Source organism: Antechinus flavipes, chromosome 1 (genome assembly GCF_016432865.1).
Source record: "Antechinus flavipes isolate AdamAnt ecotype Samford, QLD, Australia chromosome 1, AdamAnt_v2, whole genome shotgun sequence".
NCBI lineage: Eukaryota > Metazoa > Chordata > Mammalia > Dasyuromorphia > Dasyuridae > Antechinus > Antechinus flavipes.
Window position 1 is genome coordinate 527921643 of NC_067398.1, and position 19567 is coordinate 527941209.

The window sequence follows — 19567 nt, forward strand, 5'->3', positions numbered from 1 at the left end:
TAGTTCACTGGAAAGATACAGATCAAGATGATAGGAGATGGCCCTGGATGAAATAAAATGGCCCTTGATCTTTTTAAACTAAGGTCTTCAACAGATTTCAGTTTACTAAGGGAGCACCCATTCAGGGATTAAGGCTAAGTAGAAATTGAGGCCAAGAATCTTCTCTTTCCCCTAGTCCCAAAAATGTAAATAATAAATAAACTAATGAATTAATCTGGGAGGGGAAGATCCTCAGAGTTTCTATAAGGACCCAAACAATAACCAAATGAGACATGGTCTAGGACCTATCGATGGCTAATTAGAATTAGATTAGTTTTGGTTTAAGACCTCATTATTAAGAAAGAAATCTAGCCAGTAAGCCCCAAGATATTATGGAAAGGTTCAGAGGTTCAAAAGAGGGAAAAAAGTGCTTTTAATAGCACTCTTATTTATCATCTTATGTGGACAGAGTTGTGGAAGAAGGAAGAGAGAAAAGGAAGGGAGGAGAAGGGAAGAAAAGGAGGGAAGGAAGAAGAGAAGAATGTAGGGAAAGAGAGAAAGAAGAAAAGAAGGAAGGAAGGAGAGAAAGAAGGAAACAAGGGAATCTTCCAGCTGACCAATTCCAGGTCAGCTTTACTCACAGAGGTTATTTTTTGTCCTTTGTTCTCAAAGAGGACCATGACATAAAGGAAATGATGCCATGGTATGCAAGTAAATTGGATTTAAATGAGAGAGGGCTACGCAAGTTATGTTCAGGGTTTCCACATAATAATTTATTGGAAAGGCATTTGCTGCCAATTAAAAAAATTAAAACCGGTAAATTAAACTGATCCTAAGTCTTTATTTTTAATTTCTTCGAACTCAAGAAATCATCATTGTAATTGATGGTCTCTGCCCTCTTGAAGTTTACAGTATTGTATTTCATTTTATTAGTAAATAAGTTATCTCCCCTACAAAACTGGCATGTTTTAAAGCATATGTAAAGTATCTTATTGATATTTGTATTTCCATATACTGACCTTCCCCTTTCAGAGAATTCTTGCATTCTGATGGCTGAATTGCTGAATGTTACATGGAAACATCAACTTCCAGAATAATTCTTTTTGAGGTGACTTTCAGAGATTCTTTTAATTTTTTTTTGTCATAGCATTTTCCTGCTAACACTTTTTTCCTATTTGTCTCTATAACTAGCATTTGGATCACACACAAGGCAAATTAATTCTGAGTGGTAAGTTTAAAGAGCTTCTAGGAGCAAATAAAATGATGTCTATCCCATTATAGGTGGATATCAATAGTATGAAGTTTCTAATAAATAGAACTGGAAAATTCCAACTAATCCAACTTTTTAACTTTACTGATGAGAAAACTGAAACCTGGAAAAAAGAGACTACATGGTTACACAGGAAAAGAGGTAAGATTCAAATCTAGGTTTCCTATTCTCCAATTCATTGTGATTCTGAACTTTTGATGGTAAGAGTCTACTTAAAGAGACATGATCCAATTCCTAAAGGGTTCCATAACCACAATAGTTTATTTTCCCTAAACATCACCATTTCCAGAAGGAACAATTGGAAGTATTTTTTTGAAGTTTTACATAGTGCCATGAATAACTAGCATGCTGTATTTTATAGAAATTATTCTTCCTTCCCCATATTCCCCTTGCATCTGAATTATATAATAATGTCCCACAAATAATAATAGATGTACTCAATGCTTATAGTATTTCCACCTTTAGAAATGGTACTGACTCCCAGTCTCATCACTTCATACAACTATTTTCTTCAAATAAAGCATTTTATCAATAATAAATGTGCATATAAGTTTGTATTTCAACAGCCCTCAGTTCATTAATATGAGGATAGTGGGATACAGTGGAAAGGATACTGGCTTTAGAATAAGAGTATCTTTTCCACATTATTTGACTTCTAAGTCTCAGTTATCTATAAAACTTGTATATAAGCTTTCTACCAAATAATTTTTATAAAGGAAGCACACCAGTCACCCACCTGGAATCTGCTTCAGGCAGATGAAACCATAATTTTTTAAAGGAAGTGAGGGCAAGACCATAGATTTAATGTTGGTAGGAACCTCTGAAGTCAATGAACTTAGTTTTCATTTGTTTGTTTGATTTTTGCTGAGGCAATTGGGGATTAAATGACTTATTCAGGGTCACACAGCTAGGACGTGTTAAATATCTGAGGCCAGATTTATACTCAGATCCTCCTGAATTCAGAGTTGGTGCCCTATCCACTGCACCACTTAGCTGCTCCAAACTATTTACTAAAAGCCTAATTATGTTTAATTTTGACCTGAAATACTTTATCAGATACAACTAAAATGTTTAATAGGAATTAATGGTCAAAATAAGTTCATCATCTAGGTATCTTCCTAGAGAGGAGCTTTAGTTAAGTTAGTTCTTTGGGAAAAGACCAGGGATCACATAAAGACTATATTTAAAATTCTTCTAGGTAGATGTAAGATTATAAGATATTAGTATTTGTGCTTTGCTGATGCCTTTGAAAACTGTCTTTACTAACCATGATGAATCATTAAAGTTGAATTTCTGTGAAGAAACAAGCAAAGAGTCCAGGGCATTGTCCACATTTCCTATTGTCAGAGTTTTATTGGGGTAAAAGGGGAAAGAAAAGACTAAAAAAGTTTCCTTTTATGCTTACTGATTTACTATAGTACCACACACACACACACACACACACACATATATATAGATATAGATATAGATGTAGATATAAAAGGCCAAAAAAGGGTTTCTTTTATGCTTACTGATTTGTTATGGTACTATATATATATATATATATATATATATATATATATATATATATATATACATACACATATATATATATATGTGTATATACATATATATGTATATACACATATATAGTACACTAAAATTATACAAAGTTTAGTCTTTAAAATGATGAATTATTTTAAAATAAATTCTCTTTCAATGACTAATAAGCCTTATACTAAATAATGCATGAAGTAAAAAGCAAGTCTTCACATTATAGCTATCTCTTGAGCTCCAAAGATAAGATAGTCTTGGAGAGAATGCATACATACAGGTGTGTACACACATGCATGTGTATGTGCATACATAAATGCATACATACACAACACACAGTGTTCAGGTATGCATATATATGAAATACATATGCTCATGTGTGTGTACATGTGTGCGTTGTGGAATCAATTATTAATTCATATAAATCCATATCCTTTAAATGGATAGTACAACATAGTGGTTAAAAATAAATAATTTATTAATTGTCTTGGGAAATATTAGGCATGTGCGTGTGCATGCATGTGTGTGTGTTTAGTATCATTTGCAGACATAAATGCATTTCTACACAGGCCTACCCATTTAAAAATAAGAATTTTGTATAATCAATTTGATCATTCTCAAAATGAGAATGGAGATTTAATCACATCTAAACATATGAAACAGCACCACTGAGTCAGCAAATAATGAATCCAAAGATAGTTTATTGAGGAAAAAAACTTTATTTAATAAACATGTAGTGAGGTAAAAAACAGTGAAATTAATTTTAAAACACTTCATTGAGCTAAACTGAAAATTTTATTCAGTTCTGAATATGAAAATTCACTGTTTTTCAACTCAAAAGAGTGTTTTTTAAATTAACTTTAAAAATTGAATCAAAAAATTAAATAGAGGACTCTCTCTTTTCTTTTTCAACATCAGAAGTCTTGACTTGGGTTTTATAGTCTTCCCAAAATTTCTCATACATGATCTAAAGTGTTCACTTAGTTTTATAATAACAAATTACTTTAAGGACAGATACACTATAAATTTTTAAGTGAATAAAGTAAAAATAAAAGGAAGCTTAGCAATCCTGTAAAATAGTTACAAGCTATGTTCATTTAAAAAGGAAGGACATCAAGCCAAAGCTGACAATAAGGAAACCAGTCAAGTCAAATAAAAAAAATAAATTTTACCACAAATACCACTTATAAAATATGTGGCATTACATATCTTGAATGACAAATGCAATCACAGTCTCTTTTCCAGAATATCTTTTTTTTTCCCACCAAGTTCTTATATTTGTTTGTAAATTTCTGAAAAATGACATTTTTTCCCCAAGAGCCTTCCTTAGAATTAATCTATCCCAGCTATCCTAAAAAGTCTTATTTTACTCTTCCAAAATTTTTAGTTTTTTGGTAATATGCATGAAATAAAAAGAAAAAAATAGAGAAATAACCATAATACATGTTTCCTTTGTAGTGTCTTTCATTTAGTATGGTTTGAACAAAAAGAAAAGATTACCTAGGCATGCAGGATTCTGTAGCTCTGAATATTTGGGTGGAAATAACTTAATTTACTTCATTTTCTTCTTCTCAACAAAAGAAAATATTATTTATAGTATTTCCCAGATGCCCATCACACAATTAAGTATCAATATCTTTTGTACTTAAGCCACTATTTGTTAAAAGCCTAAATGGATTTCATTTTGACCTGAAGTACATAAGCATCCACTATTAAGCTTTTTTAAAAAAAACTTATGAGTATAGCATAAAAAGAGTGGAAGAAATTTTATAGTAATGATTAAGAAGGAATTATTTCTCACGAAATGTTAATGTAGTGAATAAAAAAAAATGAACAGCTTGGAGATTGTTGATGAGAAAGGCAATGACCAGTTTGCCAGCATATTCTAGGTATGATTTATATTTCAGTTAGAGTTTGGGATAAATAACCTATAAAACTGACCATATAGGTTGGTGCATTTAGGACCATGAATAATTCTATTATCATAAAGACATTAAAAAAAGATTCTCCAATCTAAAATGAGTCTTGGAGGGAGGGTGCGCCATCAAAGCACATAAATATCAATTAAAATTAAAGAAATCAAAATATTTGGGGCATTTATTGAGCCTCAAATAAGGGAGCTTTATAGATTAGAAAAGTAGAAAGAGTTCATGAAAATTGTGTATTAATATGTGTAAGAGTGCATTACTTCAGTAAAAGAAAAACTTTTTTTAAACTCAAGGTAGGAAATTATTATACATTTTTATGTATCTTTATAAAAAATTACAAGTAGCAAGCATATGACACAAGGAAATGGAACAGTAAGAGCAGTAATTGTGAATGCATGCTTTTTACAATGTGTCAGATAAATGGGATTATTTATGAAACCAAATATCCAATACAGACATGCAGAACATTTTCTCAAAATGTCAATTCAGCCATTTTGTTAGGTACTAATCCAACAAACTTTTTTTTTTATTATTATCTTGTATAAAAATGGCTAAATACCTGATTTCAACAAACTGTTCCTGAAAATGAGAATCTACTTTTGTATTAAAAAAGAAAATGAAGGAGTGGAAAGTCGAGGTAGGGAATGACAAAAGAAACCATATTGTTTTTTTTTTTTTTTTCTTATTGCAATCTAATAATTTTACTCAATACTTTTTGCTGCATTTGATCATGATATAAGAATAGCTGGTTAAAGTCCATAAAACCTCTAGCTGGTGTTTCCATGGTCGATATTTTCACATTTCACTGTAGCATGTTCAAAATCACCCAGGGATGTACTATTTTCAAGCAGTCTATATAATGAAAACAATGTACATACAACACAAATTCATTTAAATCATTTTGTTTTCCACATATCACATCATATACAAGTATATAACAAAGACAAAAAACAACATAGAAATGGAAATAAAACTGACAAGAAAAATAAAGCAGGGAAAGTCTTAATCAGGAACTAATTTCTTCTTCAAGTTTCCAGTAAATCTCAAAAATGTATTTAAAAACTAAGGAGCACTTGGTGGCCAGCAACCAAATTACAAAATAAACATATCATTGTGCAGGCGGGATGTCTTGCCGAAGGAATAACAAATGTCTGTAATTCTTAGGTTTGGATAAAGGCAGTGGAATGAATTTAGAAACATGTCCACTTTTCACAATTCACTATAGAATTTTCTTTTCACAGTCCCCATGTTTGTATAAATAGTTCTTCTCTGAAAATAAAACAGAGTTAAAACATTTTCTCCCTATGAAGAAACATATACATCAATCAAGACATTAATCAAGCATTGGCATGTATTCATCTATTGCAGGCAAGGGGTGTTGAAAGATTTTGATGAAATGATCTGTTGAGCAAATTAAATGGCATACGTGAACAAATCAAAATTAGACCATTGAAATCCCAAAATCAAGGTCATCATGATCCTACATGATAAAATGGATGTTTACGTGGATAATTGGTACTTTATAACAAAGCCATATTATCCTGATTTCATAAACCCATGTTATAATCTTTGATATTGCATGCTAAATTTTATTTTGTAAAAACAAACAACATATTCATGCAAAATACTCATTATCTCTAAATTGATCCAGCTGTGCAGGTTCTGTTGATCTGATCTTATGATAGATATGTAAGCTAAATGGGCTATTTGTCAAGATGATACAGCACGAATTAATAATCTAATATATTCTCTGCCACTTTTGAATTTTCCAGGCCCTTATCTTTCTCCTCATTTGAGGAAAAAGATTTGGAGCATTTTGCAGCTAAGAACATATATTCTGGCAAAATGAAGAAAGAAAATCTAGTTTATCAACCAGAAATTATTTTAGCTCCTTCATTCAAAGGTTTGTATTTTGAGGTAGTGGAGAGATGAAAATATTTGTAAATTTGATGCTTTATTGTTACACGTGAATTTAAGAAAGGCTGTCTTCTTTTATCACAGATAGCCACATAGTTGCTTTAATAAGGACATATCACAAGGTGTAACAAATAGCTAATACATTTCTCTTAAACCAAAAGACAGCTTAAACAAAACAACAGAAACAAAATACAACAAATGTATTTTTTTTTTTTTTTGTTATCGAGTATATTTGCTTACCTTGAGTTCTCTTTTTAGACCCTAGTTGTGTTGTATTCAGATTCATGTTTGCTTAGAGACCCAATGAGGCAGAACCTGGAATGTTATGGCTATTTCATTCAACAAAATAATATTTGTATACACACAAAATATATGCATATATATACATATACTTAATTTAAAATATACCTGCAAAATTTAATCAAACTAAACAATTTTTTTCTTGGCATGCAAAAATCTTTCAAAATTACTAAAAATATCTTAGACACTTAAAAAAGATACGAATTCATAGAGAAAATATGAATATTATATAAACATAAATCTATATAAGTCATGCAAGACAAAACATAAATATGTACAAAAGATTTAGAGTGCTTAGAATTTGAAAATGTCTTTCTAGCTGTAAATGTTTTTTTCCCCTCTCATAAACTTTTATTTGTTCTTATTTTCAGGTATTCTAGAAGGTAATAATACAAGAAAAAAGTACCTTATACATTTAAAAAGCCCACCAAATTTTATTGCTTCTTCTTGCTACATTTTTCATAAGTAAGTATTTGGCATTCTCTCAACACTGCAATTCGGTTTATAGTTTGAATATTTATCTTTATGCTTTCTTTGGACAAGCATTGAGGAAAACAGTTTCTTTTCAATGCAAAACATTAAGATGAAATGTTTTGAATAAATGATAGTTATAAAAAAACTTTCCATTTAAAATATGTCATATATATGGATATTTCATTAATAAGTTTAACATATCCAGTCATTATGTTTATTAAAATATAAAAAATATACTGATGAATATAGTAAATAATATATAGGAATTTCCTTCCCCTTTAATACAAGGGTGGTATGTGATAATATAAAAATATACATTATGTAAGTATAAAGACGTATGTTTACATCTCTATTATCCTTAAAAATGATCTTTGGTTCATTAAAATATAAATACCTGTAGTATATTGTATGTAAAATATGTATGTATGCATAAGTATACCCACATATGTACTTCATATACCTGTGCTGTGCTATTCCATATATAAATATTAGGGGAATTATAAAATAAGACAGAAAAGAGAAAGGTAAAGAAAAGCAAATTAAGATACTACAATCTGAACTATTAATAGAAAAAGAAATGAAAGAAAAGAACACAAACTATTGTGTGAGCAATTAAGTCTTCATGGAATAGTCTTCATCAAAAAAATCTATTGATACTGACCGCTGGACAGATTTATCATGTCTGGACAGCCTGTGACTCGTAGTGGGCACCTCTTCAATTTCATCTATATCACACGCCTCTGCAGCATCTTGTGAGTAGTTATGCTTCATGACAAGAATATTTCTTCTGTTCATGGGTGGGATGAGGGGCTTGACAGGTTGGGGTGGCATTTCTGCCAAGAGAGGAGCATCTCTTGTGCTGAGGTTACTACGGCTGCCTTTAGTGCTAGACAGTTGTGATCCACAGTGATGGTCATGAATGCATTTGGAAGATGACCTCCTCAGTTTATGGTAATTTTCAAAGTCATCAGCCACATCTGCAAAGTCAGCTGTAGCCCCTGTCCCTCTAAGAGTGCATAACTCATAATGAGGAGGTTCAAATACCTCCTGGAATACTGTCTGGTCAAATTCTGCTTTCCTTTGGACAAATTTTTTACGAGGCTGTTTGATCTGTACGATGACAGAAATAATAATAAGGATGATCACTATACATGAAGTCACCCCAATGACAGTCCCACTGGTATTGGTAAGCTGGTCCAATAAGTTAGTCTTTCTTTTTTCTGCATGTTGGAGAGAAGTTAAAAAAAAAATAATTAGATATATATTTATAGTATTTCAATAGTCTTAGTCTTATTTTCAAAGCCTATTCTAGAATGATCCATAATGTCAGTATATTTAAAAAATATATCAAACAAAAAACCTTCAGAATTTTGATTGTGCACATATTTATCAAACTTGATCAGTACAAAAGTTCAACTTCCATACATTCTTTTTCTTCTTCCCTTTACCTTATCTCTTTTAGAAAAGGTCAAGAAGAAGCTTTTTTTTTTTTTACTTTAAGTTTAGGTCTTGGAATATTAAACTCATTTTTTAAAAAGTTTCTTCCATCCTACTATACCTCCATAAATACTTCTATGTACTTCTAAATATTTCATTTCCCCTTCCCTTATTCCTTTTATTGATAACTAAGAATTGTGGAAAAGTAAGAAGTTGTAATTACTTGAGAATCAATTATTAGCAATATTCTGAAACTAAGATAAATCCAGAAAGGAAAAAAAAATTTGCAGATGGAAAAAATCCACATAAATTATTAAATATTTTCTAAGTTTTCTATTTTCATTGAACTTTCATTCATTGTCCAAAAGAGGGTTTGGATGAGATCTTGAAAACGAGATTGATTTATTTTTCTATCTCTTCATTTCTGTCTCTCAGAAACTCTAGTTTCCTTTAAGTTTTAACTTATATATGTCACCTCCTACCAGACTTCTCCTATAGGACTCATCACCTTGGTTGTTCTCTCTCCTTCCTCCTTGAATTATGTACTATTTCTTTATACCTTATCAATAGAATGTAAACACCTTGTGGATAAGACTACTTTTCCCCCTTTCAGTTTTTCTTTGCATCCTCAGTACAGAGTACAGTCTACAAAGTTTGTAAGTACAATTTTTGTTGTTTTGCATTTTATTACATATTGCATTCTCTAATGCTGTATGTTGTTAAAATAAATCTTATTCAAAATGTTACTTTTACAAAGAAAGAAAAAATGCAACGGAGAGAAAAGAGGAGAATCTAAAGAATTTAGGGAAGAAGAGGAAGAGAGCAAGGGGATGCATCTTCATAATAATTGACTACTAAACTTAATAATTGTTTTATTATTGACTGACACTCCGGAGAAAATCCTGCATTAGGACACTGTATTTTAGCAACTTTGCAGTTTTGCAATTCTGCATGTTGTCTGTAATTGGGATAGACAATTCTATATACCCACATAGCTAATCCTTCAGATTTTTTTTTATATCTTTGGAAATATCAAGGCACACTAGGTGTGTTTGTTTGTTTGTTTTTTTCTCTCCTAGATGGCAGATAATACTCTTCCAATGGCACCTTGCACTTGGGCAAAGAGTCAGTTTCCAAGATTAAAGTGATCACAATTAGGTCACTGGAATTCCAAAGCTATAATTATTTTGCTTCCTCTTCTCTGACCTCTGAATCTACTCAGTCTATCATATGCTTTCCCACTGAGACTATGGCCCTGATTAGGAAAAAAACACCCAGAATTTTTCTGGTAATGGAAAAAAAATACTTTTAAGTGATCACAGTTTGCTTTCTTTAAAGAATGAAAATTTTTTATAAAAAGAAAAATACTTCTGCAGCAATTTGCTTCAGTTATTTGGGAATGAAATATTACATTCTTTTGAGTATAAGACTGCTTTCTGAGGTGCATGAAATTTTCATTTTTCCTACCATTCTGCCCCAGCTTTTCAGGGATTTGCAGAATTTAGTAGAATTGCAAGTTTCATGATCCATCTGGTTTGCATATTTCTTGATTATTTCCTAAATTAAGTCTATCCAGCCTTTATAGGAACACATCAATAGTAAATGAAAGTAGATAAAAGTAGGTAAAAAGTAGATAAATAGTAGATTAAAAACAAATAAACAAAAATGGTGATTTGATTCCATTTCCCAATGGTACCATTAGGCAACACTGTGTAAAAGTAAAAGTACGGGGTTCAAATCCTGGCTTGATCCTTTACTATCTGGATGGTTATGGGGCAAATCACTTATCGTTTACACTTTCAGTATCCTCATCTGCAATTTCTTATAATCATATTTACCTTATCTATCCCACAAGGCTGATCTGGATAAAGCACTTTGTAAACACTAAAGAATTTTGTGAATGCAATAGAAATTCATACAGTTTTCTATTTTGGAAGGACACTTCAAAGAGTACATCTTCTTTATACCTTTAACCCTCACTGTAAATTATATTTACAGTGATTTTCATCCCAAGAACTCATTTATTCAGAAAAATCCATATCAGATGTGGGCCTGCAGCCTTTACTGTTCTTCCCATGGTTGAGAGTTTCTGCTTCCATTCACAATAAATAAGCATTTTAATGTGCAATTCTAATTTTTAAGCATGAAAAGATTTTTTAATTCCCATCTCTTTGCTTGGCTGTGCTTATCAAATTGTTTAATGTCGGAGTGTGATAAAGCAGTTTATCTGGCACTTCCAACTATGCTTAAACATGCTACTTTCAGGACCCAATCAAAGCTCCCTGGTTCCTGGGGCAAACCTGTGTCCATATACAAGACAGGGAGCAATCAGGCAATCCCTTGGAAGGAGAACTAAATAACTTGCTCATTGCATTAAGTAGTCTAAAGCATCAGAAAGCCCAACTCATATTCAGACTTTAGTATTTCTGCACAATGTCCATTGAGATCAAACTGAAATTAATGAGAGATGCAGCCATGGATTAAGGAGACTGAAGAATGAAGTACATTAAAGGATTCATTTTGTTTTCATGGCCATAAGGATTAAAGAACATATATATATGCTCCCATGCACATTAATGAAATTAGAAAATTTCAGAAATGGAATGAAGGCAATATAAAATTCTCAGTCATCACACACACACACATTCTTGTACATGCATAAGCATGTATGCATGTGCACACACACACACACACACACACACATATATATATATATATGTATACACACACACACACAAACACACTCATACTCATCATGATAAAACATACAGTTTACAGAAAGATCTGCCGTATTATCTGTTTAGGAAAATTTGCTTAAGCTACTCAGAAGGTCAGTATAATCTTCTCTTTATTACTAGGCAAAAGGGGAAGAATTCCAGAGACTCATGTCTAAGTATTACCTTTACAGTGATTTTCATCCCAAGGATACACACAGTTCTGGAGTCCATTGCAGACCAATGTGTTATTAATGCACATATTACTATGGCAGAAAAATGTATTGCCTTCACATGGAGCTAAAATATAAAGAAAAAAGAAAAAAAAAAGGAATCAGCGATGTTTGCTCACATCTTAGATCTAAGGGGAAGAGAGAAATATATAAATGATAATTTTTTGTTAAATTTATGTAAGTCATCTTACATGGATTTCTCATAAATGTTCAGCATTTGAGGCAGATTTAAATATCTCTAGAGAAGCCTATTGAACACATACAAGAATTTACATTGCATATTATATATAATTTCTTTAAATTTAAATTTAGTTAAATGTTTAAATTGGAGCATAAACAAATTGTATTTTGGACATACAAAAACTAGAAAATCTTAGTCAAACTGGATTAAAAAAAGAAAATATAATACTGATATATTACACAGGTTCTGCCAGTGGAATCAATGGGATCTCAATAAACGTATTTCATATATATATATTATGAATGATATTATTTTGTATATACTTTTCTATAACCCATAAATAATAATAAATTAGTTCTGTCAAAAATTTACTCTAAGCATTAAAAGAACTTTTGGGACCTAGTTGCAAAATACATATGAAAATTAAAATCCGCAAGTGTTAATACTCCCTTAAGATAATCTTTACATTATCAGAATTCATTTTTTAAAATTTTCACATTGTTAAAATTGTGACAGACACCTTTGTATAACAGATAGTATGAACAGTGTGCTAGGGTTGGAATCAGGAAGACCTAGATTCAAATCCTCCTTCTGACACTTTCTACTTATAATAGGTAAGAAACTTAACTAGTTTGAGCTGCCAGCACTTCTATTAAGTTATAATTATGAACTAAGTTTTCAACAAGTTGGAAAATCAGTTTATTTATGTAAAACACTATTAAGATCTAAAATGAATTAGCTATTATCTAAAGTAGGGAAAGTTTATTGACTAGCATTCATTTTTTTAAACTTTTAATTTTCTCTATCAATCTCTCCCTGCCATTTTTATCTTTTCCTATTTTAATTACTTATTCCCTTCTATCTATATACATACTCAGGTTTCATCTTAGCATAATTCTTTCTAATGAAATCTTAAGAGATCAATCCAAAGCCCACATTTTTCTCTTCATTTTGCTTCATATTTCTATAGCAATTGGTATTAATCATTATCCTTACTGGATATTTTTTTCAATATCTGGGTTCATTGATGGTGTCTCATCTTGAATTCTTTCTATTTCTCTGACAATTTTTTGTTTGTTTCTTTCATTAGCTCCTCTTCCTTCTCACAACCCAAAAGGTAGGGAAAATAACCCAAAGTGTTGTCCTTTTCCTTTCTCTCCATTCCCTTCCTCTCCTCTCTCCATAATCTCTCCTCTTCTTTTATGTATCCTCCCCTCTTCATCTCTCCTCTGCTCCATCAAAATGTGAACTTGTAGAAAACAGGTACTGTGTATTTGCCTTTCTTTCTAGTTGAAGATCTTAGCATAGTATCTAGTACATAGCAAGTATTTAATAAATTATTCCTCAGCGATTCTTCTCTCCTTCTCCTGATCCTTTTTCCTTCCCTGCCTTTTTTCCCTTTCCCCTTTCCCTTTTTAATCTTACTCGGTGCAGTTTCATTAATATTCAGCTAGTTGCCAAATCTATATCTCATTAACACCTTAAATTTAACTAAACTCAGAACTTCTTTGCTGCCTACTCCAGTAAAGTTCCTTTTTTTTTTTTTTTTTTTTTGGCTGAGCCAGTTGGGGTTAAGTGACTTGCCCAGGGTCACACAGCTAGGAAGTGTTAAGTGTCTGAGATCATATTTGAACTCAGGTTGTCCTGACTTCAGGACTGGTGCTCTATCCACTGCACCACCTAGCTGCCCCCAGTAAAGTTATTTTTATATAAAAAAGTATTTTGAATTATGTGCTCCAAATGTCTCCTTTCTAACTTCTCTTAATCTGTTGACAGTAGCATTATTCTGTTGGAATCTTTCTGCTTAGCAACAATTGGCAATATCATAAGTATTGACTTATGGCACATTGCTTTTTAGTTATTTGAAATGGGGTGTATAATTAGTCCCTCTCCAACAACAATATGTCTCATAAAACTAGACTTCAGTAGGACTCATGACTAGAATGAAGAAGGAAATTTCTGTTGTTAACAAAGACTTTTTTAGCAGAAAGTTTATCTGCCCTATCTCCCTACCAGTCAGAAATGGCATAGCACTTAAAATGAATAAGCTATGATTTTGTGTAACTGTCAGAGGAAGCTGAACAATAGGTTATAGAAGTTTTACTTCCTACTAGAAGGAAGGACTTGAATTCTCTCCTTAAGCCTGTGTGTGTATGTGTGTGTGTGTGTGTGTGTGTGTGTGTGTGTGTATGCAGAAGAGCTCTTTTTATCTGTCCTATTGGGTCCCTTTTTTTCTTTCAAGGGACCATGTGAGAGGAAGCAATTTTATGTTTCTTTTTTGGTGGGCAGTCCTTATAGAATTTCTCTTTTTTAAAAACAGAAGTATGTCATTATTTAGTGAGGTTTAAATTATCCCACTTATCTTTTGGCCACAGTTTGGGAAAATTGGGAAGATGGTCAAGGGATGGGGAGGGAAAGGAAAGAAGAGGGAAAATGCAGCATTATGTTTTTAGAGGCCTGTGCTTAATAGTTCTCTGAAATAGATCTATATTTCAAATACTTTTTGTGCACTATTCTGTAAATCATCTGCAGCTAGATTGGTACAGTGGATAAATTGATGGGCCTGAAATCTGGAAGACTGGATTCCAAATCCATCCTTAGACACTTACTAACTGTGTGAATCTCAACAATTCATTTAACTATTTCTATCTCAGTTTCCTCAATTGTAAAATGGGAATAATAGAACCTACCTCCCAGGTTTATAGTAAGGATCAAATGAGATAATAATTATAAAGTGCTTAGCACAGGGTATGTCACATGGTAAGCATTATATAAATGTTAGCTACTAGCTATTATTGTTATCTTTCTTTTCCTTTAACTCCTTAGGCAGTCATTTGGCACATAAATGCTAAATAACCAGTTATTTACAACCTGCCAACTAAGTAGCTATTTCTCTTGAGTATCACTTTTATCTGTGCATTCCTTTACATGACCATTGTTCTAGTTTAGGGCCTAATTTACATTTCATGTGAGAGTAATATGAAAGAGTACTAATTGTTTTTCTGCTTTATTTATCTTTTAAACACAATCCCACTAAGTCACCAGAAAACAAAACCAAGAATCACTAAGAAAAATAAAACAAAAACTCCTTTTATCAAGATTTAAAGCCCTCCAGAGTTTGGCTTCAATCAATTTTCCCACTTTTTCTTATTTAATCACACCACTTCTCCTTTATTCCCTCTGTGTTTCACATTGCACTATTCAATATTCCCTGACTTTATACTGCATTCCCTTGCCACCATGCATTTGTACAATTTATTCCTAAACTTAAAGTGCCCTTCCTCTTCAAGTGGGCTGTGTGATGAAATCCATCATTTCCTTAAATGCCTAACATATGTCCTTCATAAGATCTTCTGTGTTTCCACCCAAAAGGATAATGAAATTGAAGAACTGGAAGAGACCTCAAGAAACTATCTAATTCAGCTGAGACTAGCAAGGGACTTTTGTCTATGGTAACCCCCATAACTTTCAATTGAAGATAATGAGTCATGAGAAATACACTATTTCCTGAGGCATACAATTCCACATTGGGAAAATCATAATTATTATAGAATGTTTTATTGTTTCAGCCTAAAGCTAGTTCTCTGCAATTTCTACTTCACTGACTCCTAGTCAATCAAAGAAAATAAATCTAATACCTCTTCTTCCATGTCACAACTTTTCAGATATTTAAATCAGCTATAATGTTCCAGTTATCTTTTTTCTCCAGAATAAAAAAAAAAAAAAACAACTATTCAACCAATTATGTATTTGTTAATTGTTTATTTAATCCCATATCATATACTAAGCTCTGTAGTAGAGACCAAACAAAGAAGGAGTTTTTTTTCCATTAGTAAATTTAAATTTGAATAGAGAAGAAAGCATGATCAAAACTTAATACATACACAATATATACAAGATAAATAAAAAAAGTATTTAGGGAGGAGCATGAGGGAAGGATCAGGAAAGGCTTTAAATAAATGTCCCTTGAACTGAGTCCTGAAATCTCACTAAATTTCTCAAGAGGGAGGTAAAGAGCAATTCATTTAAGACAAGGGAAACAGTACAAAGTCATAGAAATGGGAAATGGAGCTCTTAGATCATTAAACTAATGCTCAAAAGGCATAGATTCATGGCCCTTTATCCCTTTCTTTATGTTCTACTTGGAGAGTCTACAACTTATCAATGTCCAGTCTAAAATGTGGTGTTCCAGAATGACTATTATATATCTGATACATTTGATCCTGTCTTCATTTAATCTCTCAGATTACTATTATCCCTTTTATTCACTTAATTATGTCATAACATGTATTATAATTATTTATGCATATTATTTTATTTTTTTAATTTTTATTTAATAATTACTTTATATTGACAGAATCCATGCCAGGGTAATTTTTTTTTTTAACAACATTATCCTTTGCACTCATTTCTGTTCCAATTTTTTTTTCCCCTCCCTCCCTCCACCCCCTCCCCTAGATGGCAAGCAGTCCTTTATATGTTGGATATGTTGCAGTATATCCTAGATACAATATATGTTTGCAGAACAGAACAGTGCTCTTGTTGCATAGGAGAATTGGATTCAAAAGGTATAAATAACCCGGGAAGAAAAACAAAAATGCAGATAGTTCACATTTGTTTCCCAGTGTTCTTTCTTTGGGAGTAGCTGCTTTTGTCCGTCATTTATCAATTGTAACTCAGGTCTCTTTGTCAAAGAAATCCACTTCCATCAAAATATGTCCTCATACAATATCGTTGTCGAAGTGTATAATGATCTCCTGGTTCTGCTCATTTCACTTAGCATCAGTTCATGTAAGTCTCGCCAGTCCTCTCTGTATTCATCCTGCTGGTCATTTCTTACAGAACAATAATATTCCATAACATTCATATACCACAATTTACCCAGCCATTCTCCAATTGATGGGCATCCATTCATTTTCCAGTTTCTAGCCACTACAAATAGGGCTGCTACAAACATTTTGGCACATACAGGTCCCTTTCCCTTCTTTAGTATTTCTTTGGGATATAAGCCCAATAGGAACATTTATGCATATTATTTTAATGGCCCCTATTAGATTGAAAGTTTTAGGTGTATTTAAAAAAGAATTTCTGTGAAGTAGACAGTAGAGGAAAGAGTGCTATAGTGAGTAATGATCTAGTGAATTAACTTTGGAATCAGGATGTTTGGAGTCAAATATTGTCACTGACAAATTCTTGTTGTATAGTCATGAGAAAATCCTAATAATTGTATATCATCCTAGATAATTATCTAAGGTTACAACCTATGGAAAAATGATGAACTATTCTGATGTCATCTCACTTTTCATCAAAGGTCATTGTAATAAAGGTAGATATTAGTTAACTATTCTCCAGGATAGGACATTTTGAGAAGCATTTATGGAATACTGATTAAGAAGACATTGTTCTAGTCACTAGCAATACATAAAAGGGAGGGTAGGGGGAAATTTCTGTTTTTGAAAAGCTCACTGTCTAATGAAAGAATAAATATGCAAACAAGTATGTATAAACAATATTTATCCAGGTTAAAGTGTAAATAATGTTTCTCTCATTTTTTTTTTGGCCCACATTCAATCAACAAATTTATTTAAAAAAATTCTTTGATATGCATATAATTTTACCATTTATTAAAGATGAAAGCAAATTTTCATACTAATGAAATAGATATATTTGTTAACTTTCACACAAAGAATTAAATTTTGGTGAAATATTTGAAAAGCATGGTTGCAAAGAAGTTGTACAATGCAAGGCAGACAAGTATTTCCAGAAACATTTTGGATTCATTATCTATTTCATTTTCAATCAATTTCCAATCATGCACTCAGAAATCTTTTGCTATTGCTAAATTTTTTGACTCCCATATTGAATTATATAACCCCTTGTGGGATCACAGCCCATAATTTAAAAGTTTTTATATACTCCAGCTTTCCTCACTCTATAGATGAGGAAACTGGGGCCCACGAAGGCTGAGAACCATCCTGAAGCCTCACAGGTAACACTGAATTTGGACATAGGTCTTTTGATTATTCTTTGCTTAGCGCCATGTTGGAACCCATTAGCATAGAGTCATATTTGTAAATTTTAAAGCATTATTTCAACATAGATCATTAGTATTTTGGATATAACATCATATATTTAGAGGTAAGTTTGAACATTAAACCTGGTAATCTTATTGTACACAAAAAAATGAGGTACAAAGAGTTGTCACAGCCTGCCTAAGGTAATACAGATAGTTTTTTTTTTTTTTAAATTATTATTATACATTTGTATTTACAGGATCTATGCATGTGTGATTTTTCAGCACTGACAATTTCAAAACCTTTTGTTCCAATTTTTCCCCTACTTCCCCCACCCCTCTCCCAGATGACAGGCAGACCAATACATGTTAAATATGTTAAAGTATATGTTAAATACTACATATCTATATATATACATACATATATACATAGACAATATATGTATGTACATATACATATATACATATATAATATATACATGTATGTATGTGTGTGTGCATATATGTGTGTGTGTATATATATATATATCCATACAGTTATTTTGCTGCACAAGAAGAATCAGACTTTTAAATAATGTACAATTAACCTGTGAAGGAAATAAAAAATTCAGGCAGAAAAAAAATAGGGGGATTGGGAATGGTATGTAGTGGTTCATACTCATTTCTCAGAGTTTTTTTGCTAGGTGTAGCTGGTTCTATTCATTATTGAACAAATGGAGCTGATTTGGTTCATCTCATTGTTGAAGAGAGCCACATCCATCAGAATGGATCATCATATAGTATTGTCGTTGAAGTATAATGATCTCTTGGTTCTGCTCATTTCACTCAACATCAGTTCATGTAAGTCTCTCCAGGCCATTCTGAAATCATCCTGCTGCTCATTTCTTACAGAACAATAATAGCCCATAACATTAATATACCGCAATTTATTCAGCCATTCTCCAATTAATAGGCATCCACTCAGTTTCCAGTTTCTGGCCACTACAAAGAGGGTTGCCACAAATGTTCTTGCACATACAGATCTCTTTCCCTAATTTAAGATCTCTTTGGGATATAAGCCCAGTAATATTACTGTTCGATCAAAAGGAATGCACAGTTTGATAACTTTTTGAGCATAGTTCCAATGGCTGGATGTATTCAACAATTCTGCCAACAATGTATCAGTGTCCCAGTTTTCCCACATCCTCTCCAACATTCAACATTATCTTTTCCTCTCATCCTATCCAATCTGACAGGTGTGTAGTGGTATCTCAGAGTTGTCTTAATTTGCATTTCTCTGATTAATAACTTGGAGTATTTTTTCATATAGCTAGAAATAGTTTCAGTTTCTTCATCTGAAAATTGTCTGTTCATATCCTTTGACCATTTATCAATTGGAGAATGGTTTTATTTCTTATAAAGTAGAATCAATTCTCCATATATTTAGGAAATGAGGCCTTTATCAGAACCTTTGACTATAAAAATTTTTTCCCTTTTATTGCTTCCCTTCAAATCTTATCTGCATTACTTTTGTTTGTACAAAAGCTTTTCAAGTTGATATAATCAAAATTTTCTATCTTGTGATCAGTAATGATCTCTAATTCTTCTT

At 32.0% G+C, this 19567-nt stretch overlaps 1 protein-coding gene across 3 annotated transcripts in view; it reads right to left on the reverse strand.

The window, feature by feature from the left end:
• NETO1 (neuropilin and tolloid like 1) overlaps nucleotides 1-19567 on the reverse strand; it is a 323874-nt gene that overhangs the window by 105033 nt on the left and 199274 nt on the right. Inside the window, exons 8-11 of one of the 3 annotated variants that reach the window (XM_051970540.1) lie at nucleotides 11739-11852; nucleotides 8063-8621; nucleotides 6868-6942; nucleotides 3464-5562 (exon numbers count right to left, since the gene is read on the reverse strand). In XM_051970540.1, the coding sequence (XP_051826500.1) occupies nucleotides 6882-6942; nucleotides 8063-8621; nucleotides 11739-11852 (734 nt within the window). In that variant the 3' untranslated portion in view covers nucleotides 3464-5562; nucleotides 6868-6881. Of the gene's footprint in view, nucleotides 1-3463; nucleotides 5980-6867; nucleotides 6943-8062; nucleotides 8622-11738; nucleotides 11853-19567 lie in introns of those variants that run through there. The other 2 variants (XM_051970538.1, XM_051970541.1) reach the window with 2 other exon arrangements.